This window comes from Lagenorhynchus albirostris, chromosome 20 (genome assembly GCF_949774975.1).
Source record: "Lagenorhynchus albirostris chromosome 20, mLagAlb1.1, whole genome shotgun sequence".
NCBI lineage: Eukaryota > Metazoa > Chordata > Mammalia > Artiodactyla > Delphinidae > Lagenorhynchus > Lagenorhynchus albirostris.
In genome coordinates, this window is record NC_083114.1 from 41,652,914 (window position 1) to 41,678,233 (window position 25,320).

The 25,320-nt window shown below is 52.9% G+C and overlaps 2 protein-coding genes across 8 annotated transcripts in view; one reads left to right on the forward strand and one right to left on the reverse strand.

The window, feature by feature from the left end:
- Positions 1–7,648, forward strand: part of DHX8 (DEAH-box helicase 8) — a 29,221-nt gene extending 21,573 nt beyond the window's left edge. Inside the window, exons 19-23 of the mRNA XM_060136035.1 lie at positions 2,177–2,314; positions 2,797–2,925; positions 3,104–3,300; positions 3,775–3,954; positions 4,803–7,648. Of these exons, the coding sequence (XP_059992018.1) occupies positions 2,177–2,314; positions 2,797–2,925; positions 3,104–3,300; positions 3,775–3,954; positions 4,803–5,022 (864 nt within the window). The 3' untranslated portion in view covers positions 5,023–7,648. The remainder of the gene's footprint in view (positions 1–2,176; positions 2,315–2,796; positions 2,926–3,103; positions 3,301–3,774; positions 3,955–4,802) is intronic.
- A 1,092-nt stretch (positions 7,649–8,740) lies between these two features.
- Positions 8,741–23,788, reverse strand: ETV4 (ETS variant transcription factor 4). 7 transcript variants are annotated; one of them, XM_060136072.1, is made up of 13 exons: positions 23,628–23,788; positions 22,969–23,111; positions 22,699–22,792; positions 22,430–22,477; positions 15,227–15,280; positions 13,927–14,053; positions 13,292–13,435; positions 12,791–13,068; positions 10,884–10,958; positions 10,655–10,723; positions 10,326–10,498; positions 9,953–10,054; positions 8,741–9,630 (listed from the first exon to the last, which is right to left on the reverse strand). In XM_060136072.1, the coding sequence occupies exons 1-13, from the start codon at positions 23,671–23,673 to the stop codon at positions 9,406–9,408; spliced, it is 1,578 nt and encodes a 525-aa protein (XP_059992055.1). In that variant the 5' UTR covers positions 23,674–23,788; the 3' UTR covers positions 8,741–9,405. The 7 variants fall into 7 exon arrangements, with proteins under 7 accessions (XP_059992055.1, XP_059992054.1, XP_059992056.1 ...); XM_060136071.1 differs by having other exon boundaries at positions 13,292–13,453; XM_060136073.1 differs by having other exon boundaries at positions 13,292–13,453; positions 22,969–23,079; positions 23,628–23,779.
- Positions 23,789–25,320: the final 1,532 nt, after the last annotated feature.

Consider the following 25,320-nt stretch of genomic DNA (forward strand, 5'->3'; position numbering starts at 1 on the left):
ATTTTTTCTTGCCATCGTAACCAGCAGGGTATTTGGTTATAAAAGGTTTTAGCTGGGAGCATTTTCAAACAGGATATTAGGAAAAATCGAATCAGTGCCAAACTGTGGACAAACTCACTTCCCTCAACCCTTTAACTTTCAGATCCAATTCTGTTCTTTTAGAACAGAAGCAAAACCGCCAATCCAAAAAGGGGAACTGTTAGTACAGATTTCAGCCTGGCCCCCTGGGGACTCGGTTTTCATTCTGAATCATTGCTCTTCCTCTCTCAGTCCCCTGTGAGGACCTTCCTTGTCTTTTGGCAGGAGGAGCTGCATGAGTAATTTCCTAGATGATGGGACCCCCGCCCCCCACCCCCCGACACTGATGCTGCGCTGGAGCCCTAGCACTTCGCTGATGCAGAGTGCTCTGTTGTCATTTATTATTCATTCCCTGTAAGAGAGGCTAAAACAGAGCTTCAGAAAAAAAAACCTGCTCCAGTCTCTGGAGTGAGAACAGAGAGGCATCTGTGGCTCAAACTTCTCCTCTGAGCTGTGTGTCCTTGGCAAATTTATCTGCTCGGCCTTCTGCCCTCTATTCTCTCAAAAGCGGGGGCTGTTAATAGTCTCTCCTGTGAACATAAAGGAGATAATGCAGGTAAGGGCACTGGGCACAGTGCTTACTGATTGCTAACATAATTCCTTGTAGTTCTTATACAATAAGAATTTATTGAACACCCGCTGTGTTTATGGTCACCATCACTTTATGGGAAAGAAACAGAAAGCTTAGGTCCTGCCACATCTCCCTTCATACACACTTGGATAGGGCATCATTCACTCGTTTCTCTTAGTCATCAAATTTCATAACAAATGTATCGAACACGCGCTCTGTGCCAGGCAGATTGCAGGTGGTTTTGTGTCCACGTGTCTCACCATTGTGAACTCTGAGAGCAGGGACCATGTCTTAGTCACCTTTATATCCCTGCCACCTAACATGGTACAAGGCACTTCCTAGGTGCACAGGAGAAATTATGTATGCAAGAGACAGGGCAAGCTGGTTGTTGTCTTTTTTTTTTTTAATTACGATAAAATACACAATACGTTATCACTGTAATCTTTTTAAAATGTCCAGTTCAGTGGCATTAAGTACATTCACAGTGTTGTGCAGCCACACAGCCATCACCACTGTCCATTTCCAGAACTTTTTGATCATCCCACATCGAAACTCTGTACCCATTTAACTAAACTATCCCTTTTCCCCTCCCTTCTGCCCCTGGTAACCATTATTCTACTGTCTGTGTCCATGAATCTGCCTATTCTAGGTACCTCAGATAAATGGAATCATAAAATATTTGTCCTTTTGATCTGGCTTATTTTACTTAGTATGATGTTTTCAAGGTTCATCATGTTGTAGCATGTGTTAAAATTTCATTTTTAAAGGTGAATAATATTCCATTGTATGTATATACAGTGTTTCGTTTATCCATTCATCTATTGATGGACATTTGGCTGGTTTCTACCTTTTAGCTATTGTGAATAATGCTGCTGTGAACTTAACGTACAAGTATTTGTCTGAGTCCCTGCTTTCAGTTCTTTTGGGTATATATCTAGAAGTGGAGTTCCTGGATCGTTTCGTAATTCTCTGTTTAAGTTATTGGTGAATCACCAAATTGTTTTCCTCAGCAGCTGCACCATTTTACATTCCCACCAGCAACATATGAGGATTCCTATTTCTCCATATCTTGCCAACACTTGTTATTTTCTTTCTTTTTTTTTTCTTTCTTAAATTATAGCTATAGCCATCCTAGTGGGTATGAAGTGGTATCTCATTGTGGTTTTGATTTGCATTTCCCTAATTACTAGTTATATTGAGCATCTTTTCATGTGCTTGTTGGCCATTTTTATATCTTCTTTGGAGAAATGTCTACCTTTGCCCATTTTAAAATTTTTATCTTTTTGTCGTTAAGCTGTACATACTGTCATTCTGAGAGAGTGTTTTTTAAAGTTTCCCGAGAAAGTATATGCTTTCTATCAGTCTTGAGTTTTGTGTGGCGCATTCCTGGAGATTCCTGCTGATCCTGCTAGTGGCTTCCTAATTGCAGTCGAAGATATAAGAGAGAAGGTGACAAGTAGTCTCCCTCCATGTTAACACTGGTGAGGCTGACCTTCCCATCACACACATTCTTCTCTTCTGTTCTAGGCCATGGGCATCAATGACCTGCTGTCCTTTGACTTTATGGATGCCCCGCCAATGGAAACCTTGATCACAGCCATGGAGCAGCTATACACATTGGGGGCCCTGGACGACGAGGGCCTACTTACTCGCCTGGGCCGCAGGGTAGGGGACAGAACCTAACTTCTGGTGCTTTGGGGAAGGTTCCCTGGCTAACCTTCCATACTCTGTTCTGTTTAAAAGATTAAACTCTGAGGCCCTGGATAAGCTTTGAGTAGAATTCTACATGCCTGTTTTTAACCTGGATTTTCCGCTGTCACTTAAAACTCTTCTTTACAGAAAAAGAAATTCTATTCAGTTAATCTTACCTCATGATATATTATTGAGTCTAGCCTTAATTTGAAAAGATGTCTGCAAAATTCCCACCTATCCCAATGGTAGTTATATTCTTGGTCACATACATTTTGTTGGGTTTATTTGGGAAATTAAAAATAAAAAAGTCTTCTGATAGAGCCAGGCATCCCGCACCATAGTGCTTAGGTAAACCTCCTGTGGTCTGTTACCCACTCTGACCAGTGTTTTTACACTAGCAACCCCAGATGGGTCTTCCCCAGGGATGCAATTGTAGTTTCTTCTTCTCCCTCTAGATGGCAGAGTTCCCCCTGGAGCCAATGCTGTGCAAAATGCTGATCATGTCTGTGCATCTAGGCTGCAGTGAGGAAATGCTGACCATTGTGTCCATGCTGTCTGTGCAGAACGTCTTCTACAGGCCCAAGGTAGGGAGTTCAGGCCCACATTCAGATAGGGGTCAGGTGAAGTTGGGTGAAATCAGCCTGTTGCCACCACAGTGCTTAATGTGGACACTTGATGGGGCCGCAGAGGGCTCCCCAGCACTGCTGGATGTTCAGTTAGTAGCTGTGGGGTGGAAAATGATCCTCTCCACACTGCTTGCAGGATAAACAAGCCCTTGCAGATCAGAAGAAGGCCAAATTCCACCAGACCGAAGGGGACCACCTCACCCTGCTGGCCGTGTACAACTCCTGGAAGAACAATAAGTTCTCCAACCCATGGTGCTATGAGAACTTTATCCAGGCTCGTTCTCTGCGCCGGGCCCAGGACATTCGCAAGCAGATGTTGGGCATAATGGACAGGTAACACCCGGTGACTTCTCATGTTCAAGTTGAACCTCCTTGAATGCCGTGTCTGTTTGTCTCTGTACGAACCTGTGAAGCTGTAGGCACCTGTCCTCTTGCTCCTCACATAACTCTTTTCCTCCAGCTTTTCCGTCTTTGTTGTACTCCTCCCCAGGTAAGGACGTGGCTGAGAATCACTTCAGAAAGTTCCTAAGAGGGAGATGATATATTATTTGTTGACAATGCTCTTTGTTTACAAGCGTCTGCAACATTATTGGGTTGAATTACAACCTAAGCAAAGTGTCTGGCTCTTATGGCATCCATCTTGCCCGCTGTGTAGAGCTGCCCCTGGAAGGACTGGAAGCAGGGTCCTGGTGCCAACTCTGGGGACCCCAAGAAGGATGTGTTGGGTACCATCATTCCAGAAGATAGAACCTCTGAAAGCAGAATAGTCTCACACCTTTGTCCTCTCTTGATTTATTCTCCTGCTAGACACAAGCTGGATGTGGTCTCCTGTGGTAAGTCCACAGTCCGAGTGCAGAAGGCCATCTGCAGTGGATTCTTCCGGAACGCTGCCAAGAAAGACCCACAGGAGGGTTACCGGACACTGATCGACCAGCAGGTGGTCTACATCCATCCTTCCAGTGCTCTCTTCAACAGGCAGCCCGAATGGTAGGTGGGCAGAGAGCTTGTGGATCTGTTGGCCTTTTGTGTTTGTATCCTCACCCACCCCCAGCACTTCCTATTCTAATATTGCTCATATTTCTAGAGAAGCAGGAGCCTGAATTAGACACAATATCAGGCCCTTTTTATTTATTATTTATTTATTTTTAGTTTTATTTTTTTGGCCGCACTGTGCGGCACGTGGGATCTTAGTTCCCTGACCAGGGATTGAACCCGCACCCCCTGCAGTGGAAGCGCAGAGTCTTAACCGCTGGACCACCAGGGAAGTCCCGAGGCCCTTTTTAGAGAAAATCATGGGGGTAAGAGCTAGGAAGGATCTTAGAGATTATCTAGTGAGGTGGTTAAAAAAAAAATTTTTTTTCAAGTAGTATTTAAAAAAAAATTGGAATCTTACCCACCCTAACATAAAACCAATTATAAACCACGGTGCCACCATGGTGGTAGAAGAGGGCTGGAGATGTAGAGCCTTGCCTGCTTGGCTTTCCCCATCCCCTTGTGGCAGCCTCTGAGGTCCTCTTCAGGGCCCTAGAGGTCTATGGATACAGCCCAGAAAACCACCCATTTCACAGAGCAGGAATCCGAGGTCCAGAGAAGGGATGTGATTGGCTCTGTGTCATTTAAATCGTTGGAACTGGCAGTTCTCTGTGGTTAGAGGTGTGCAGGCTCCTCAGTATTGGGGTGTGGCTATCATAAACAGAGACTGCAGTCTCCTCAGGGGTCAGGCAGGAAAGGTAGGAGGGTCAAATGCAAGCTCAGCTGAGGCCCACCAGGGACCAGGGTGCCGTGGAGCCAGGCCTGTATCGGAGGCTTGAGCCCTCTCTCTGTACCCCGCTCAGGGTGGTGTACCACGAGCTGGTGCTGACCACGAAGGAGTACATGCGTGAGGTCACCACCATTGACCCCCGGTGGCTCGTGGAGTTTGCTCCAGCCTTCTTCAAGGTCTCTGACCCGACCAAGCTAAGCAAGCAGAAGAAGCAGCAACGACTTGAACCCTTGTACAACCGCTATGAGGAACCCAACGCCTGGAGAATATCCCGAGCCTTCCGGCGGCGCTGAGAGGCAAGAGTCTGTTTGTCTCTTCTGCAGCAGTGGGCCAGGGCTTGGCCTCGCTCTTATTGATGAAAAGCTGATCCTGAGGATACAGCTGTCCAGTGACTGACTGTCTTAACTGGGCATTTCCTAAACTTGTCTCTCATTTCTTCCCTGGTGGTAAAATAGAAACAGGGATTTACGCCTGGTTTGATCAGAGCCTCCAAGCCCCACCACCCCAAGGCACTCAGCCAGGGCTCACAGCCAACATGGGAGTACAGTGCGTCATCTCCAAGACAGGGGAAACTTCCGCAGCCCTCGGATGGGAAAGGGGAGTCATGAGCATCTGGTACCTGGACTCAGTGAGGGCCCTGATGCCCTAGCTGGTACTCCGGAGGAGGGAGCCACAGAGCTCGCTGAAAGTGTTGGCCCCGCTTCCTGCCCCTGTCCAGCCCCTGTACTTTTGCTTAACCTCCTGCAAATATTTATTTTCTTAAGGAAACAAAATTGGTTTTCTGTGGCTGTTTCTTCTAGCTGAAAGGTTAGTGTTGGCCTGGGCTGAGGGTGGGGAGGGTTAGTATCTGTGGCTTCAGTGGAGAGTCCCCTGAAACCAGAGCCTGGGGCCTCTTTGGGCTGGGAGGTGACGCACAGCCGGACCTCCAGTCTTATCTCTCAGCACCGGCGCTGGTCCGGCTCTGCGTGGACCGCCCCGTGATTAACCACATCCACTGCACGGGCGCTCCACTTTGGGCGCCTGAGTGGTTGCAGATGCCGCATATTGAATACAGAAGGCTCTCCCTGGCTCCCTTTCCCGCCTGCCATGCTCACAACATGCAGCGTGTCCTATTTCCTTTTGAAACATGTAAGTAGTGACACAACCTTCAGTTTATTTTGGTTTTATTTTTATCCTCCTGAGGTCTGACAAAGGGTTTTTTTGGTCAAAGCCTCCCTTCCTCCCCCCCAAACTGAAAATCAGCAGAGCACCTCTCAGAGCCTGATTTGTGCTGCCTAGGGTCTGTGCTCCTGGCCTCGTGCTTGGTGGTTTTCTCCTAGCATTTGCTGGGGAATGGCCACCTCCAAGTGCCCTCCTCACATTTCCTGAGAAGCCTCTGGGCTTGGACTTGGGAGAACATCAGGCAGATGCTGCTGGGCCAGGCTGTGGAACTTCTGGGAAGTTGGTCTTGTAGAGATGCCCCCGGGGGATTGGGGACATCCTGTGTTATGGTCCGCACTGCTTCCTACCTCCTCACACCAGTAAGTAATGATGTAAATACTAGAACTACTATACAGTGGTACGCTGGACACTGAAAGAGACCATATGACATATCAGGATATAAAGGACTGTGGGCTGTCATTGAGCAGCAAACCAGCCACCCTGAAGACACAATTCAGAAACAACCCAGCAGAATCTGCTGACTGTAGGTCCCCGCCCCTTTACCGAGCTGAGTGAGCTCCTACGATTCTGAGTGTGCCTCTCAGGAAGCCCAGGCCAGCAGTTAAGGGCAGGGGATCTTTACGTGCTAACCTTTAAGGTATTATAGGGAGAGGTAGTGCAGGGATGGACCGAGGAAAGTGAAGTGGAAGCAGGGGCTGAGTACCCAGCTCGCCAGTCTTAATTCCAGCCCAGGTCTCTCCAGTTTAGGAACAAACTCTGGGCTTGGCAGCCCACCTGTCCCAGCTGGGTGACCAGCACTGACGGCATTCGCACCTCTGAAGTCGTCGCCCCCAAGGAAGGAGGTTTGGGTTTTAAGCTGAAGTTGAAAAGGGGATGTTTAACAGGCCAAGGGTGAGAGACAGCAGGCTGGTCATCTTTCTGGGTTAGGTGAGCAAAAAGAAGGACCCCAGCTCTGTGGGTGTTCCTTGAACATCTCCCCGAAGAGCTGGGGTCATGTCTCTGCTGTGACAACATGGCTGGGGTCTGACCTTCTGACTGTCCACCAGGAAACAGCATGTAGGCAGTATTGCTGAGCCTGCCCAGAGGGAGAAGGGGGCTCCCAGCCAGATTGGGAAGGACTCGCCTGCTGCTCCTACACAGTGGGGCCCCTGTTTCTCTTCCTTGAACCAGTATTTCCCGAGATTGAGTGACAGCCCAGGAGAGGATGTGGGTCTCACGCAGGGAGCTGGAGTCTTCTCGGTTGTTAAGAGTATGCTGTTTACCCCACCCCTGTGGGAGCCTAGCTCAGGAGTCTCCTGCCCCTGCACATGTGCCGAGTCTTGTACTTGTCTGTGTGTCGGGGGACCATCCCCACGGGCCACATGTCAGCTCTCCTGCTGGGTCACGTGCCTTGGTCCAGGGTTCACCTTCATCCATTCTGGAGCACGATTTGGTTTTGGCTGTCTCTCCTTCAGACAGAGAATTCTCTCCAGTGGTCGTGGTTGTGATCTGGTAGCTGTCTCCACTCGGAGCAGTGCCCTCCAAGTGTAAGGATTTGAACAAGAGTTGTGAGGAGTGTCTCGTTAACGCGCATTTCAGAGCGCAGAGGTCACGTGTCTCAGCCTGTGGAGACCTTTCCAGGACACTGCTTCTCACCTAAATTCCTGTCTCTCCTCATGTGCGCCTACTGGGGACCTCAGGGTTTCCACTTGACTTTACACCTCTTCCCACCATGATACCCTGGCTTTCATGTACAATTAAATCATATATTTTTAAAAACTTGTTTCTTAAAATTTTCTGTCTCTTGCTCTAAATTATGAAAATCAGCATTGTTTTCTGTTTCTGGGGAAAAAAATAACATTGCTTTTTATTTGTGGGTAGGGTTCGAGTGGCATCCCTTTCTGCCATCTTGGCATAAGCACTGGGCAGGGGCTGAGGGTGAAGCATTAACGGGGTTGGGCCGGCCCTGCCTCAGCGCAGCTGTGGTTCCCTGCAGTTCTGATGTACCTGGATGGAGAGCACCCGTTTTCACCTGAGCCTGGCTCCTAGGAAGCTGCTTACACAGGGGCTGGGTCTAGAACTGCCCATCCTGCCCTTCCCTTACGCACAGCCACCCCGTTGTCATATCTACTGTTACACTGCTTCTCTAGGTGTCACTTTTGCAGCCTGGCCTTTCCCTGAACCCCAAAAACTCGGCCCAGGGTTCTGGTTTCCCCCAAATTTGGGCAAGGAGAATCCATGCTGTTTCTCCTTCCCTTTTCCTGCGAAGGTCTGGCCTGTTCTTCCTCCACTAGCCAGGACCCAGGGCTCGGGGCTGCTCCAGCCTCCCTGCACCCTCCTGCCTGGGTGCCTTGCTTCTCTCGCTGCTCTCCAGATCCTCGCCACACAAACTCTGTCCTCACCTTCAGCAAAAACAGCAACCTGGAGCCACGGCGGGAGGGGACACACAGTTGGGGTACACATGGGTAGCATGGTCATGGGAGCAACTGTGATCACAGAAACCACAGGCCAAACTGCCTGAAGAAGCCCCAGGAGGCCCTCAGAGCTCTGCTAGGCTCCCACTTCCCTCATCCTGGACAGGAAGATGGCTGCAGGTGGCCAGCGGGCACTAGGCCAGATTACAAAGTACCCTTTGTCCATTATTTCAGACAGTCCTCACACGATAATCCTGGGAGGGGGAAAGAGCAGGTATCACTGAGCCCATTTTCCAGAGGAAAAAGTCAGAGGTCAATTGTTTTTTCCTAAACCCATAAGGGAAGTTAAGTGTCAGGGCCAGGCCCCAAACTCAGGTCACGTGCCCCTAAGGCCAGAGCTCTTTCCAGCCCCAGGTCCTTCTCCCATGGCAGCAAAGAGGACAAAGGAGAACTCACAGGAGACGCAGGGGCCTTTATTAGGGTCTGGCAGATGTAGTGGAGATGGAGGTGAAATCCCAGGCCTGGGCCTAGGAAAAGGCAGAGGAGAGGCAGAGGGTCCTGGGAGCAGAGCCCAGCCATCCCTCCTCCACCTCGCAAGCCCTCCCCCATCCCAGGTTCCTCACTCCAGCTTCCCTGACTCTAGGAACAAAGAGCACCAAGAACTGCCAAGTAGGACCCTCCAGGGCCACAGCCTGGAGCAGAGTGCAGGATGCAGCGTGCCGTCTCCCCAGCATGGGAGATCAGGGGAGCTCAACGTCTCCCTCTCCGCCAGGAGGAAGTGGGGAAGCTCCTTCTCTGTCCCCCAGAACAGAACAAACTCTTATTCTCTGTGATGGGGGAGAGGGAGTGGGGCTTGGCCTCTAAGCAGGACCTAGGAAGAGGCCAGAGGTGGAGTCCCCGGAGGAGTTTCCTAGACACCACCTTCACACTCGCAGTGTCTCCACTTTCCCTTCCCATCAACTCTAGGGAGCAGCTCAGAGTCTGGGCTGGAGTGACTGATGGGCAGAGGGGATCTGCTCCAAAGACATCTGTGGGTTTCAGAGTGGGAGTTTCCCTGACACCAAATTCAGCTCTATGTACACAGGGCAGCACCCCCGGCAGCAGGGGAGCAGCTGCTAGGGGCTAGTAAGAGTAGCCACCCTTGGGGCCAAAGGGCTGGGCGGGGCCAGCCAGCTCTGGGAGGTAGGCGGGGCTCTCGTCCAAGTGGGACAAAGGGACTGTGTCCTCCTCACTGACGGGCCGGTCAAACTCAGCCTTGAGAGTTGGACGCTGATTGTCCGGGAAGGCCAGAGAGAAGAGGGCCTCGGGCTCGCACACAAACTTATACACGTAACGCTCGCCAGCCACCTGTGGGAAGAGAGGTCTGGGTCAGTGTTGGGGTGGGGAGAGCAGCCCTCCTACAGATGCCCGGGGCACATTTCTCCTCCAGCTGGTTCTTCTAAGAAGCTCCTGTTCTCTAATCTCAACCTCTCCACGCTTTAGGCTTTTCCATTACTATTTTTATGTATCACTGTTTGGGGAGAGGGAAATCTTGGGATTGTCCACAGTTTGACTTCTCTGACTGGTTCACTGTCTGCTCCTTCAAGCTTGCGAGAATGCTCTCCTGCCCCCATCACCTTCCCACCTCCACTGCCCCCCGCCCCCTTGTCCTTAGACCCCTAAGCCCGACCTTCTGCATGATGCCTTTCTCGTAGTAGTATCGGAGTGAGCGGCTCAGTTTGTCGTAATTCATGGCTGGCCGGTTCTTCTGGATGCCCCAGAGCCTGGCGACCTGGGGACAGGAGACAGAGTTTGGGGATGGCGATGGCAGCTCAGCGGAGGAAATAATGGGGCGCAGGTCAGAAAGAGTACTTGAGATTCTTGGTGCAAATGCTCAGCTGGCCCTGCAGCTAAGCCCCAGCCCACAGACCCTGGTTTGGCAGGAATTCAGGTTAAATAAAGCAACGGTGCTGGTGAAGGCACATGCCACCAGTTCCCAGGTCCTCTCGTCTCCAGGCCCCAAAGTCGTTGGGAGGAGGGGTGGGGACATCTGAGAGGCCCACCTCCTCAGGCTCAATTAGTTTGAACTCCATCCCCCGGCCGGTCCAGGCAATGAAGTGGGCATTTGTCGGGTCATCCAGCAGGGCCACCAGAAACTGCCACAGCTGCAAGGCACCCCGGCGCTGGTAGGGCGGCCCCTCTCTGAAGGCTCCCACCCCTTCCTGCTTGATGTCTCCTGGGGAACACAGGAAACAGGCGGTGGAGGGCTTGTGCCCTCTGGTCCCCCAAGCAACCCGGTCCCCTCTCCCCAGGGGTCTCTCCAGGCCCTTTCTCATGAAATGTGATGTGATTCCTGGGGGACACAGAGGGCATGAAAGGTCACTTCTCTGACCTTCAAATTTCTCAGGGACGACGCAGACATCATCTGGGAATGGTCGCAGAGGTTTCTCATAGCCATAGCCTTGAGGAGGAAGTTGCAGGGATCACTCAGATCTGGGGGTTCACTGATACGAGACCCCAGAGAGTCCAGAGGGACTCCTGGCCAGGAGCCCCTCCCCCAAGGCACGACTCCCTCCTCCAAACTTGGAGGGCTTGGCAGGGGAGGTAGGAGGCTGCCTTACCCATGGTCCCGTCACCTGGAGAGGGCCCGGAGAAACCCTCTGCGTGAAGATACATTGAAGCATACCCAGGGACGTCTGGGGGGGGGGGAAGAAAGAAAAAAGGGCAATGTTATAGGTAGCTGGGGTAGGGGCGGCAGTCCTGCACACATTCAAGAACTTCTGCCAGCCTGCCTTCCGGTTCTTTTCCAAGAGGCCTGCCTACCACCAAATCCTAGGGGAAGTTCCCCCCAGAGGGAGTGAGAAGCCGGAAGCCCTCAACTTGAGGGCGGGGCCAGAGGGCCTGGATGGCAGCAGCTGGGGCTGGGCAAAGCTGCTCCACAAGGCCCAGGATTCCAGGGAGCAGCTGTTTCCTGTGAGTTTATGGGGAGGAGGAGGGTAGAGATGAACCTCCGGGGAAAGGGTTCAGTGTCCCAGCCTAAGATTCCCTTGGAATGGGCTGACGTCCGGTCAGCAGGGCAGGTTCCAGCCCAGTGCGGGTGCGAGGGAGGGAGGGAGAGAGAGAGGGAGGAAAGGAGTGGGGGTGGGGCGGGGGGAGAGAGAGAACACGCATGCATCTATTTGTGGAAGAGGCAGTGGGCACACGGGGCTGTGTTTTCAGGTCTGACAGCAGACAGTCCACTCTATTTCATTCCATTCCACGGAATTGACACCTCCCCACCCCACCTGGAGGCGGCCCCGGTGCAAAGCCAGCCCTTCAAGTGCCAGCCCCTTCCCGCCCTACCCCCACCACTCCCACCTATGAATGAGATGGTGAAACCCGACACCTCCGGGAGGAGGCGGGAGGGTGGGCTCATTCATGCCTCCATTTTGTGAATGGAATTCCTGACTCCATTCAGAGAAAGCTGAAGGGGGAGGGGCAGGAGTTCAAGGGCATGTAACACGATCTCCTCCGGTCTACATCCTTTGAAGGTCGGCGGCAAGAGCGTCTCCCTCCTCCTTCCTCCATCTCACTGCCGGGCACGGCTCAGGCTTAGGGCCCGGGCTTGAGGAGAGGTGGGTGCACCCTTCTGGTTCTTGCTGGGGCAGCCTGGAGGATTTGGGGCTCGCCCCCCTGCCCCGAAAAGACTGGGCACCAGGAAAGGAGAAATTCAAAAGCTCTGGCCAGCTCTGAGCCTACCCTAATCTCTGAATTTATTTTTTCTAATGCAAGTTTACAGATAAACTCAAATTTGGAGCTGGTAGCAATGTTAACAGGAGACAAGGTTTTCTGGGCCTTTCCTGGGCGCATGGGGTTTTGAGCTGTAGCTGTTTTTGAACACAGCAGCTGAGTGCATCTCACTCCTGGCAACAGCCAGGTGGAACTAGAATTTAAAGCAGTCCCTACTTCCGGTCTGGCCAGGATGGCGGGTCCTTCCAACCTGGAGGCTCGGAACAGGATGTGAAAACCACATGTGAACCCCGCCTTCCAACTGGGAACTGTGAACCTGGCTAGTTTCAAGTTCATGTTTCTCCTCATTAAAATCCCTTTGTACTTTTAAGCTTCTGTGGGGACAGGGACCAATGACACGTCCTATTCATCTTTGTGTCCTCCAACTGCACACACTCATGCTCCTGGCACTGTACTTAAATCTCAGTAGGTAATTAAACCCCCAAGCACCTGCTACATAGAAATAGGAAGAAATGCCTTAACTTTCCTATCAAGTCACAAGCTACCTGAGGGCAAGGACCTGCACATGTCACTTATCTCTTATCTGAATATAAGTTTGCTGATTGAAAAGTGACAGTTCTTTTGAATCTATGAAAAGAAGTGGTAGGTGGGTGGGTTGAATGTATGAACTGGTAAATGGATGGGAAGGTAAAAAAAACTTGTGGGGAGACATTCTAGGTTTAATGGAACTGATCACATGCCACCCCACCCAGCAATCCCACCAAAACCCCTCCATCTCCTTCCCGGGAACATCTCTTACCTGAGTCGTAGGAGAAGTCCATCTGCTCCTGTTTGATCACTACCCCCGCCCCTGGGTACCTGTGCCCATTGATTCCACCCTGGCCCACTGCCGGCTGGCCGGGCTGGCCGGCCTGTTCATACAGGGGGTCAAGGTATTCCCGCTTGAAGCTCTGCTGGGGGTAGGGTGGGCAGGGCTCCGACAGCTGGTGTTGGTAGGGGGCTGGGAGAGGTTCCCGGCCCCCTCCCTGAGAGGGTGTGAAGGAGTGGCAGATATCCAGGGGCTGCTGGAAGACAGAGCTGGATGTGGTTGGATGGAGAAGGAAGAAAAGAGAATATTAAAGGAAGCCCTCCTGTGCCTGCTGCTCCCAGAGCTCCCAGAGTGGGCTCCGGGGCGGGGGGTGGGGGGATGTCAATATCCCTTCCTCCCTACCTCCCCCCATGCCAGGTTTCTTAAGGGCAGCGAAGAACACTCAGGGATTGAGAAAAAACTGGTGAGACCTGGTTCTCCTTGTCACCTTACCTATGCTCCCCGAGGTACCCATGGCCAGGGTGGGGCTGGGAGGGGCCAGAAGACCTCAGGAAACTCCGCTGTTCTGCCCGGGGAAAGGGTTGCAGGGGCGACTGTCCGGGGGCACCAGGGGCGGGGGACTTGATGACGATTTGTCTAGGGGGGTCATAGGCACTGGAGGTGAGGGGGAGACAGGGGTGAGGGGGCAGAGAAGCTGGGCGAGCATCTCTGAACGCTTCACTCCCTGGGAAGTCAGGTCACAGGGATTATGGGAGAAGAGTAGAGGGTGCCGGGAAAGGAACAGCATGAGCCAGACTCAGCCCCAAATGAACTTTTTCTTCTCCTTTCTTAATCCTGAAGCTGGGTGTAATCTTTAGAACACCTCTCCCCAGCCCAGAGCAGCTGGGCTGGGTCAGACAGCAGCTTCTCCAGTGGAAACACTCTGCCTGGGTCTTAACACACATCCCTTGAACCCGCTGCTGCATTTTTCATCCTAACTACTCAGGAAATCCTGAGCTACATTACTGCATTACAGGAGCTCGGAAATCCTTTCTGTGTCTAACCTGCATCTCAACTGCTGCCATTGCTCACAGGTGCCCACCCCCACCCTCCATCCAACCCTTCCCCAGGGCGGGGCTGGGGCTCACCTGGAATAAAGGCACTGCTCGCCATGATGGTAGGAGAGGGACGGCTTCCTGCTGCAGGGCGGGGCCCGCTCTGTGCGGGGACTCTGGGGTTCCTTCTTGATCCTGGTCGTGGGGCTGTGGAAAGCTACTGTGGGGGTCGGGAGAGGCAGAGCAAGGCCAGAGAGTGTCACAGGAGAGGCAGGAAGAGCTTCGGACACCTTCTGCTCTTTAAGGAGCAGCTGGGTGCCAGTAAGCCTCTTCCCCCTTCTCTGGATCTCCGTTGTCAGACACTTCTAAGAACAGTTTGGCTATTTACATTATGTGTAGCTTTATACCTCAGGCTAATGTCCAATAGGAACCAAAGAAACTGTCTGAAGTTCAACATTTAACGCAATCCCCGCACCCGCCAAACACCTTTCTAGGGGTGAGCACCTCCAACGAAAGGCTCTGGTTTTCCTGACTGCCCTGTAAAATTCCAAGGGAGAAAAATGTTTTCTTCTTTGGGGCTATGAAGAATCTTTCTTTTTCTGGTTAAGGCTGGATATTAGCCCACTTGCCTGTCAGCTGACTAGCATCATACTCATGCTCCTAATTATCTGAGAAGAACATTGGCCTTTCCTGTGGCCCCTGCTGGGTTCGCCAACTCCAGCCACCAGGCTGAGCAGCAGAGTTGGTTCCGAGGCAGTGAATGTGAGAGTCAAAACCTGCAATCGACGGTTCTGTTGTCGATCATTTGTGCCCTGTTTTCATTTCATTGAAGATAGTTGAGAGCAAAGTATCTGACATTAAAGCAGGGTTTCTCAACAGTAGCACTAGTGACATTTGGGCCAGATAATTCCTTGTCATGCGGGCTATCCTGAGCATTGTAGGATGTTAGCGGCATCCCTGGCCTCTACCCACTAGATGCCAATAGCACCCCACCCTCAGGTGTGACAACCCAAAATGTCAACTAACATTGCCACATGTCTCCTGGGGGGCAAAATCGCCCCCAGTTGCATGAAAGTAACTTAGAATGGTAGAACTGGACCCTGCTGCACTGGTCCAAGCCCCTCGTTTCAGAAATAAGGAAATGGAGGATCACAGAGATGAAATGTCTGCTCCAAGGTCACACAGCTAGGATGGGCAAGCCCCGATTTGAAGCAAGGTCTTCATCTCCCAGTTGTTGCTTGGTCTTTGGGTCCAAACCCAAGAATGGGGAGCCCTGCCCTTCACCCTCTTCTAGAGGACAGAACAAGTTGATCTTTTGTGATTCTCTATCCCTATGACTCACTTCCTGCCCTCCCCTACTCCCCATTCCCTCTACCCAGGGCCCTCTACTCACAGTTTTCTGAATGGAAATCAGGAACAAACTGCTCATCACTGTCCGGTACCTGAGCTGCAGAGAGAGGCCAGAGGTGAGTCTGGGGTGGGGGCCCCGGATGGCAGCCCCTGGCAGACACCATTATTGTAGCCCTGCAGATTAGCACCAGCCCGAAGCAGGGAAACAGCCTTCCTAGGACTGAAGGCAACTCCACCCCAGGTCCTAGTGACCTCCATCTCTGGGTTCCATTAACACCCTGGAGGGAAGGCTGCAAGTTCTCAGAACCCGTCTGAGCAGATTCCAGAGTTTTGTCCTAGACGCTTCGTCTTTTTTTCCCTCCACTTTTATGAGTGAAGACAGCCCTGCGCCTCAGTTTACAAAGCTCCCTCAGAGCTCCCAGCAGAGCCACATCTGGGGTGGGCAGGTACTGTAAGGAGTGAGATTCTGTGGACTTAGAATCACATGGGAAGATTCTGAATCTGGGCTGGACCCAGGAATCTGCCTTTTATAGAACCTCCCGGGTGAAAGGTAGAAATCTAGAGCCTGGTAAAGGAGATGGAAGGGAAGAAAGAGAATGGTTCAAGAGAGGTGATAAGAGGATGACAATGGGAGAGGAGGCTGGGGACACTGGCAGGTCAGGTGCCTTATCGCTCTGATGTGCAACTAGGAGAGAGAGAAGGGTTCCCAAGCTTGGAGCTCTGAGGAGCACCCCCAGGGCGCCAGCGTGGGTAGAGTTGAGTTTGGGGATTAGGCAGGAAAACTAAAATAGAACAACAGCTCATCCATGGCCTCCAGACTGGATATCCGGGCTTTGATTTCTAGTTCTTATCCTGGGCTCACTAACTCCTTCAGGTGGGTTACAGCTCAGCACCTCTCCTGACCCCAGAGTCTTTGCCCACTTTTTGCCCCTCTCTCAGGAATAAATAGATCACAGCAGGAAGGGGAAGGGTAGACACCGAGAGGGACTTCCTATCAATCTGGGAAGAGACTGGCTTGAAGATGAAGCAATGGAACCCATGGAGAGGGGTCTTTTGTTCCCTGGAGACTGCTCTCAGATTGGACAATAGGAAAACTCATAGATAAAATGACCGGAGAGTTGAGAATGGCTGGTAAGGGTGTGGGATACGAGGAGATGGCTGGAGATCATGGCCACTCGTCCTAGTCTATACAGGACACACCCCAGTCTCTATGGCTTCCCTCCTGGGCCAAGGCTCCATCATTTCTTCCTTGGATTTCAGCCGCGACATGTTATCAGAACTCCCAACATCTACTCTCCCCAAAACTGTCAGAGGGATCTTTTTACAACAGAAATCCGATCACTTCTCTCCCTTGCTTAAAGCATGAACCCCAAACTCTTGCCCTTGGCCTCTGTGGCGCCCAAGTTTCTGGCTCTTGCTTACCTCTCTCACCTGCCTCTCCTTGCCTGTTACTCTCCAGAGCTCTGGTCTCCTTTTGGGTCCTCAAACTTGACCAGCTTGAACGTTCTTCCCCACATCTTTGCCTGTTTTTTTCTGGCCTTTGAAGTGTTAGCTCACTTTGCTATCTCAGAGGCTTTCTCTGACCACCCAAACCAAAGTGGTCCCTCCTGGCTCTCGATCGCATCCCTGTTTTATTTTTTCCCTAGCACATATGACTACCTGAACTTATTAATTTACGCACGTGTAACTTATGTGTAACTTATTGTCCATCTCCTCTACCAGAAAGTTAACCTTGCTGAGGGCAGGGGCTTTGTCTGTCTTATTTGTCTGACTCCCCAGCACCCCTCAAACAAGGTCTCGTTCAGAAGAGACACTCAATGCATTATTTGTCAACTATATGAATAAACTACAATGACGCCTTGTCCTCAGGCCGGTGAGAGCCAGCAACATGGGCCTGGGAGCAAGAACTGAAGAGATCCTAACCAATCAGCCCTTCCCTCCCCTTTAGGGCTCCCCCTCTCCACCACCAGGTAACATTAGAGGCAGGTCCCCTGAAAAGCACATCTCACAAGGGATGCTTTAGGCTGTGATCAATTGCTTGGCAAGTGGATTCTTCACCAACTTACTTTAAATATCAGAGGTGTCAAGTGCTTTAAAATACACATTTATGCGGGGTGGGGGGGAGGGATAAATTGAGAGCATGGGATTAACAGATGTACACTACCATATATAAAATAAACAAGGATTTACGGTATAGCACAGGGAACTATATTCAATATCTTGTAATAAACTATAATGGAAAGGAATAAAAAAAGAATATACGTATACACATATATACATGTATAACCAAATCACTTTGCTGCACACCTGAAACTAACACAATATTGTACATCAACGATACTTCAATAAAAAAATAAATTAAATAAAATAAAATATACGTTTGTAGGTAGGTGACTTCCTGACAGAGGGAACCCAATGGCTGAGGGGTTTAAGAATCAGGAACCACTAGCAGCTAAAGAATTTATGAAAGAAAAGTAAGCATAGAACCATCCTAAAGTGATCAGATAGATCACCAGGGCATGAAATCCCGTGGCAAAAACAAATCAACCAAAAAACCACACAGCACATCTTTTCAGGAGCGCGACTAGGGCACAAAGGCAACCATTCCCAAACTGGGCCCAGTCAAGAATCCCGGGGCATTGTTAACAACGGATTCCCAGTCCCCTCCTCTGGACAGTCACATTCCACAGGCCCGGGGTGGGGGCCAGGCATCTGTATTTTAACGCATGCCCCAGTAGCTCTTAAGAATAGGCAGGTTTGGAAAACTGGTTAAAGGGAAGGGTGCAAAACCTGCTCAGCTGCCCAGGGGTGTAAGGCCCAAGCCCATCCCTGCTGTGCCCTCTGGCCCGCCCACAGGCAAGACCCCCAGAGTGGCAGGAGGGGGGTGATAAGAGCAACATGGACAATATTTCCCTCCCTGCCCATCCCTGCTGTGCCCTCTGGCCCACCCACAGGCAAGACCCCCAGAGTGGCAGGAGGGGGGTGATAAGAGCAACATGGACAATATTTCCCTCCTGCCCATCCCTGCTGTGCCCTCTGGCCCACCCACAGACAAGACCCCCAGAGTGGCAGGAGGGGGGTGATAAGAGCAAGATGGACAATATTTCCCTCCCTGCCACCTGGGCAAGGAGGGTTCCAAGGGTGGAGGAGGTGCAGAACACGGGGGAGGCTGACGCACATAGGTCTGCTTCTGGGGCTACGTTAACTGCCGGTTTCCACGGAGGTAACGGGGGGGGGGGGCATCTCCTGCTGGCGTCACAGACCAGGTCACGTGACGCTAGAGAGCCCTGGGGTCATCTTGTCTTTCCTCTTGCCTCAGGCCTGAAGGTTTGACCAGAACCCCCAGTCCCCCCAGCAGTCCCAGAGGAGCCCCCCCGCCCCAGCACACTGACCACACCTCAAAAGAGGTGGCACTATCTTCATCCCAGGGCCATGAGAAGTCAGCCCAGGCAAGAAGGGGCTGTGGTGGGAACCCCAGTCCCTGCCCGGCCCCTCTCCGGAACACCGGCTTCTCCCAAAGGGGCAGGACAGGGCTTCAGTCGCACAGAGACTGTCAAGGATGGGAATAGGAACAGTAACGTGGAGCCTCTCATTCCTGGACAGCAGGCGAATTTCTAATACCGTGTTTGGTCTTGAGTGTCAGCCGCTCTGTATTTGTTGGGCTGGCTGAGCTCTGGCTGCCAAGCCAGTGTGCTAGGGTCTGCCCCCAGCTCCCTCCTGGCACTAAGGTGGAGTTCACCTGCCTGGGGACATGGCAGATGATTGAGGAGGGCACGGGAAATGTGCCAAGCCAGCACGATACCCAGAAAGAGAGAATTTTAGGGAACATCCCTCCAATGGGGGGCGGGGGTCAGTAGAAGAGAAGGGGCTTAGGGGCCTCCCAAGCTGGGCTCCAGGAGAGCTGGGAGGTGAAAGCCACCAAGTAGCTAAGCCCACCCCAGGCAAACCACCCACCTATATGATACATGCCCCATCACCTTCTCCCCCTCCTAGGGTACAATTACAGGGTGAAGGGGTCTCTTAAGGAGCCCCAGGGGGAAGGGGGGCCATTCCCCGGAGCTTCTGCTCCATTGTGTCACCACTGGCCTCATCTCTCACCCTTACCCCGCCCCCACCCTGGCAGTGTGCTGGAAGGAACCAGTTCTCTATCTATGGAGGGGACATTTGTCCCCAAGAGCCTTCTGGAAGGGGAGGAGACAGAAAGATGTAGAAGGAGGCATTGTAGCTAGGAAAGACTGGGAGAGGGGATTAACCCCATATCGCCCCACAGACAGACTGCAGCACCAGTGTGCACACACGCAGGTTCACACACCCTGATGCCTCTTACTTCACGCCAGCACACGGATGAAACACATCCTCTCTGCATACCCTTCCCACACAGGTTCTCTTTTTGGACTTAAAAATACAATGAGGGAAAACCAAGGGGCAAGGGAGCTGAAGACCTTGGAGGAAGATTTGGGAGCAATGATTCTTATGGCAAGGGGAGCACAGACCCACCCCTTTGAGAATCTCATAAAAGCTACGGATCATTCTCTTCCTAGAAAAATTCACATTCCTTTGTGTAGGGTGTACCCCCAACAATTTTATACACATATCAGAGGGCGCAAGGACCCCTGCCACCTATCCACAGAGCTTTTGGGAATCCACCGACCCTGTTATGGACCCCCGCCTCATACAAAGGACATACATGACCCAGAGTCAATGTTCCTTACCGCCAAAGAGACCAACGTCATTGTCTCTGAGGGTTCCTGTGGGCTCCCGACAAGCCCGGAAAGGAACCCTCGTCCAGAAGTGGCACATCTTTAACCATAGCCAGACACAGCTTGGGCTCAGCCTGTCTGAGCCTGGGTTTCCCTGCAGTAGCCTGATTATTTCTCCAGCAACTGAGCAGATCCCAGGCACCCCGAAAACAGACACACCTTCTTAGTCTCACTTCACCCCCACCCTCTCCATCTAGAAAACCTCCAACCCAAAGATGTCTGAGCTGCCTCGACAGAGCCCCCCTCCCCCTCCCCCTCAATGTTGCACGGACACCAGACGCCGCACCCAGAACCGCCTCCGCCAGCATCCAGCCTGGTGTCCCCCGAAATCTTCACAGCCTCACCCACACTTCAAGGACCCACTGCGTCTCTCCACATTGGGGCTTTAGGGGGAAATCAAGCTGAGGGAGGATGGGCTCTGGCCTCCAGTCCCACGCGCCCCACCACTGGCAAGTTTCCAAAGGAGCTAGTCCCTCCCTGCCACCCCAAAACTCCCTCTGGGCTGCAGGGGTCACTGACCTGGTGGGAAGAGGCAGGAGAGGAGGCTGGGGCGCTGCTGGGATGGTGCAGGGGGACAGGGCCCCGGCAGCTGCATCTGTCTCCGCAGAGAGAGCGAAAAGGAGCGATCGGCCTCAGCATCCCCCTCTCACGCCTGGCCATCCATCGCCAGCTGGGAACCTGAGCTGCTCCCTCAGAAGGAAGGACAGGGAACCAAGGAGACCCCAGCGGCCCCCCCCACCTCCGTCTTGCGATCCCCACCCCCACCTCCCCACCCACTGAATTTAAATGTACAGGGACTTCCAGGGCAGCAGCAGGAAGAACACACACTGGCTGTCACACTGACACATGCAGATAGACACAAGTACAATTTCTAGACCCCACCGCCAAGGGGTGGGGCTTCCAAGGTTGAGAGCAGATGAGAACGTTTTCCTCCCCTTCCCATTCCAAACCCAGCTGCTTCCAAAATGCCACCCTCTGAGCCTACCCCTAGATCACAGCCCCGGGAGCTGCCCACCTGGGGAGCCTGGGGACCCTCAGCTGACAGACGAGGAGCCTGGCAAGCCAGACAGAAATCAGGCTTTGGGAAAGGAAGTCTTTGAGAGACGGTGGAAACCGACACCGCTGCGTCCTTCAGCTCCAGCCCAGCTCCGAAACCTCGAGCGGAAGATGGGAGGACTGGGCATAGCTCTGCATGTAACTCACAGCTGGGCACACAGGGCTTGCAGAATCGGGGAAGACAAGACGTGCACAATCTCCCCCAGAACCCCCAGATCCCTCCAGCACCCACGAGGCCGTTCAGCCTCGAATTCCACAAAATGCCTTGAGCGCTTGCTCTATGCTAAACAGTCAGTCTGTTAGCGTACATATTTTGGGGACACCACAGTCGTCAAGACAGATCTAGTCTCACCTAGTCAGGGGTCTTTCTCTTCTACCCCAAGGTTTTAAAGATGGCTCTAGAGGAGCTGGGTTTGAGTTTAAAAAAATCGTCAAAGGTGGAGGGAAGGGGAGATCCCAAAGAAGAGAAAAGCCCTCAAGAAGGGGTTCCTAGTGCTGTAGTTTCTTGGTTTTCAGTGTTACACTGAAGGGACCCTCAGATGGGGGTGTTAACCCTTCCCTCTCAGAGACTGTCTAAACACCATAAGCAGGTGTTTAGACAGATAGGAATCTGCAGCCCCACCGGCGACACCCTCAGGCCCCACCCAAACACACCAAGGAATCCAACCAGGAGACCCCCTCCCCCGGAACACACCTCGCTACCCAGAGGAGGCCTCGCTATTGACCCCACCCCTCCAGCTCAGAGCGCACCCCACCCCCGCCCCCAGCAAACTGGAGGGGCAATTTGCCTGGGGAGGGAGGTAGTCAAGAGGGAAGGAGGCGGGAGGATCAGTTGCCATTAGAATTACAATCAAGGCTGTTTGAGGGAGAAGCCCTGGGCTGCTTTGCCAAAGTGAGGCAAAAAAGAATTATTTAAACTTTTGCAGTTCTTTTGGCTCAAACAGTAAATTGTTTGGCGCTGCGGGCTGGGAAGAAGAGAAACCAAGGGTGTAACAATGAATGTTTTGGCAATTCCAGAAAGGAAGTAACAAATGAATCTCTACTTCTCCTCCTCCAGTTTCTTAAACTCCCGACTCCCGCAACACCCCAACCTACACCTCGGCCTGGCGGCTGGTGCCAAACAAACTTTGCAAATGAAAATTTCAACCAGGAAAACGGGCCTGGGGCCAAGTTCCATTCAAATAGGCAAATACCCCACACAATGGTCTGATTCATCCGCAGGCCTAGTTACACAAGCCTGGCTCAGGGCAGAGAAAATAAATATCAATATAAGTAACCACGCTGGGAGCTGGAAAGAGTGGAGAGGCAGGGGACGTGGGGAAGGGGCCTTGCAGAGGCCCTTGAGGGTGAGGAGAGAGGGCTAGGCTGGAATAGTAGGGGTAGAGAGCATCCCCCACCCCAATAATAGTAAAGGTCACAAAACCACTCACCTTCAGCAAGCCACGTCTCCTGGAAGTGACTTAGATCCTGGAATAGATCTGAGGGGTGAAAAATGGAATTGGAGAAGGTGAGCTGGAGGTGCTCGTGAGAGAGCGGGAGCCCTAGCGAGCCGGATGACCTCCCCCTTGGGGGTACTGGCGGATAATGACCAGAGTCCCTTGGAGGGCGAGTCGTTTTGGGAAAAGGGCGGGGGCTCCAGGGTCAGCCCTCGGGGTGTGTGAGGTGGGGAGGGTAGCGGTTTGTCGCTCTGTCTCTTTACCTTCGGAGTCGGGGGGCGGCAGGGAGCCCGGGCCCATGAGCTTCCCCTGCGGGACCATCAGCGCTTCGCGCAAGCTCCCATTTCCGGGAGATTTCTGCGGAGAAGGGGAAGAATGCCCCCGAGTCACCCTGAGGCCGCCTGGTCTGGGGGGCGGGGCTGGGGTCCCGGGGTGACTCCGGGGCGGGCAGCCCTGGACCCCGTTGGGGCCGCTGGGTGGGTAGGGGCGGGGTGCAGGGAGGGGGCGGGCGTGGAGGCCGGCGCGGCGCTCACGCTGCAGAAGGTGTAGGGCACTTGCTGGTCCAAGTATTCGCCTTTCATCCTCCGCTCCATCCGGCCGCTCCCTCCGGCCACACGGCCCGGGCCCCGCGCGGGGGCAGAGACCTGGGGGCGGGGGAGCTGCGTTTGCACACCGTCTGGGGGAAGGCAGCGAGGTGGGGGTGGGGAAGGGCGACCGGGAGGGGCAGTCGCGAGGCTCTGGGTCCGACGGCAAAACTTCTCCGACTCACTTAGGCGATGGGGAGGTTTCCGCCTGCCGAGCCTAGCGTAGCCACCACTCCCCTCCCGCCAAAGGAGGTCCCACCTGCTCCTGGGAGCCGGGCTCGCCGTTTCGGCTGCTTTCTGCAGCCCTGCTTTGCCCAGGCTCAGTTACATAAGACGTGTGTGTGTGTGTGTATGTGTGTGTGTGTGTGTGTGTGTGTGTGTGTGTGTGTGTGTTCGCTCTCGCGCGTGTGCGCTGGCGCGCGGAGGAGCGGGCGAGGAGCGCACCATTCGCACACCCACAACTCTGGCGCCCCCTCCAACCCTGAATCCCAGCGTCTCCCACCCCTTGCCCTGGAATCTGCGGAGGCGGCTGTGAGAGTGTGGTGCGTGTTGGAGGCGAGGCGGGGAATCGCAGACATTCTCCCTCCCTCTCCCTCCCGCAGCCTCACCTGAGGCCCGGGCGTCTGTGCTGGAGCAGCGGGGGGTCCCGAGCATACCCCGGGACCCCACTGAGGGCCGTGGGGCTAGGCCGGAGCGAGGCGGCCCCGGCCCCGGGTCCCCAGCGCACCGGCTTGTTTTCCGGGCGCCGCCGACAGTTGTGAGCCCGGGGGTGCTGATTGGTGCATTTCCTTCGCCTCGGCCTCGGCTCTCTCTCCCCCCACCCCGTTCCCTTTGTTTCATTGACTTTCGTGAATGAAACCCCAGGGCCCGGCTCGCCCGCCAATCCCGAGACTCGCCCGGCCGAGCCGGAGGGGCGGAGTTTCCCAGCCGCGGGGGCCAATCAGAACGCAGGGGCTGGCTCCCGGCTTCATTCACCGCTTGGGCTCCCATTCATCAAAAAATAAACTCCTTGCCGCCGGAGTTCATTCATAAATAGCTGAGAGAAAACGGGGGCAGTCGAGGACCCTACGGCTCCTCTGCGGGACTCGTCTGTGGCCCTGAGGCTCGGCTAGCACCTCCGGCTGGCGTCTGCACACATCTCTGTGCATCTGCATGTACGTGGGAGTGTGAATATATCTATGTGTGCGCCCTGGGGGGAAGCGAGCGGACTTCCATGCCCAGAGGAACAATAATAAAGAGCATTTATGAAGCGCTCTGCTTCCACGTGCTCATTTCACTCCCATAAGCTGGCGAAGGGGTTCTATTTTTTCCATTTTACAGAGACTGAAAATGAAAACTCAGAGAGGGGCAGTGGCTTTGCGGAGGTCACTCCGTCAGCGCCGCTGGGGTTTGCAGCCCGCAATCCCCTATGTTCTCCTGTACAGCCCTTTGAGGCCACAATTAAATGAATTAAAGCTATGTGACAACAACTGATACACAGTAGGCCATCAATAAATGTAAGCTGGCAAGGAATCCAGACTTTTTCTCAAGGGTCTGTTCTCTACAGAGCTGTTCTGTGACCCACTTTCTATTGATTGCAGCAGAAACTAGAGGCCCGGCATGGACCTCTGAAAATGCAGTTCTCTCTCCGCCATCTTTCTTCTTATCCTGAGAGCAAACACAAGGTATGAGGGAGCAAAAGCCGCAAGGGATCTGATGATCTGGGGGCAGGACTGCTGTCAGTTCTAGCCAAAAGCTACTCATAGTCTGTCACCTCATTCATTTACCAATTCATTCAATAAATATTTATTGTGCCAGACGCAGTGCTGGGTGCCAGGTAGGCAGCTGTGACCAAGATAGACACTTGGTGTGCTGTGCTGCTTAGGCTGGAGCCATGGAGGCACGCAGGGCATGACATTCCCCAGGTCTTTTTTTTTTTCCTGAGATAATCTGGGTCTACAGTCTATGCCCTCCTTTGAGGACAGCCTGATTTGTTTCCTGCCTGTTTGTGATACACACAAGAGAGTGACCAAACCTCAGGCCTGTTTTCAAAATTCATCTAATCTAACACCCCCACTTTACAGATGAGGCTGTCGAGCTTCAGAGAAGGAAATGATACATGCAAGCTCTTTCAGTTGTCAGGATCAGAGCTAGAACACCAAACCTCTAGCACCTGTTTAGGGCTCCTTTCCGGAGATAATCCTGGGCAAATGAAAATAAACTTCCCTCTCTTCTCTGCCGAAATATTTAAGACTCATGCTTATTGCCTCTCTTCTCCAGGAAGCCTTCCAGAGATCCTGAATCAGTTCCGTAAAGACCCTA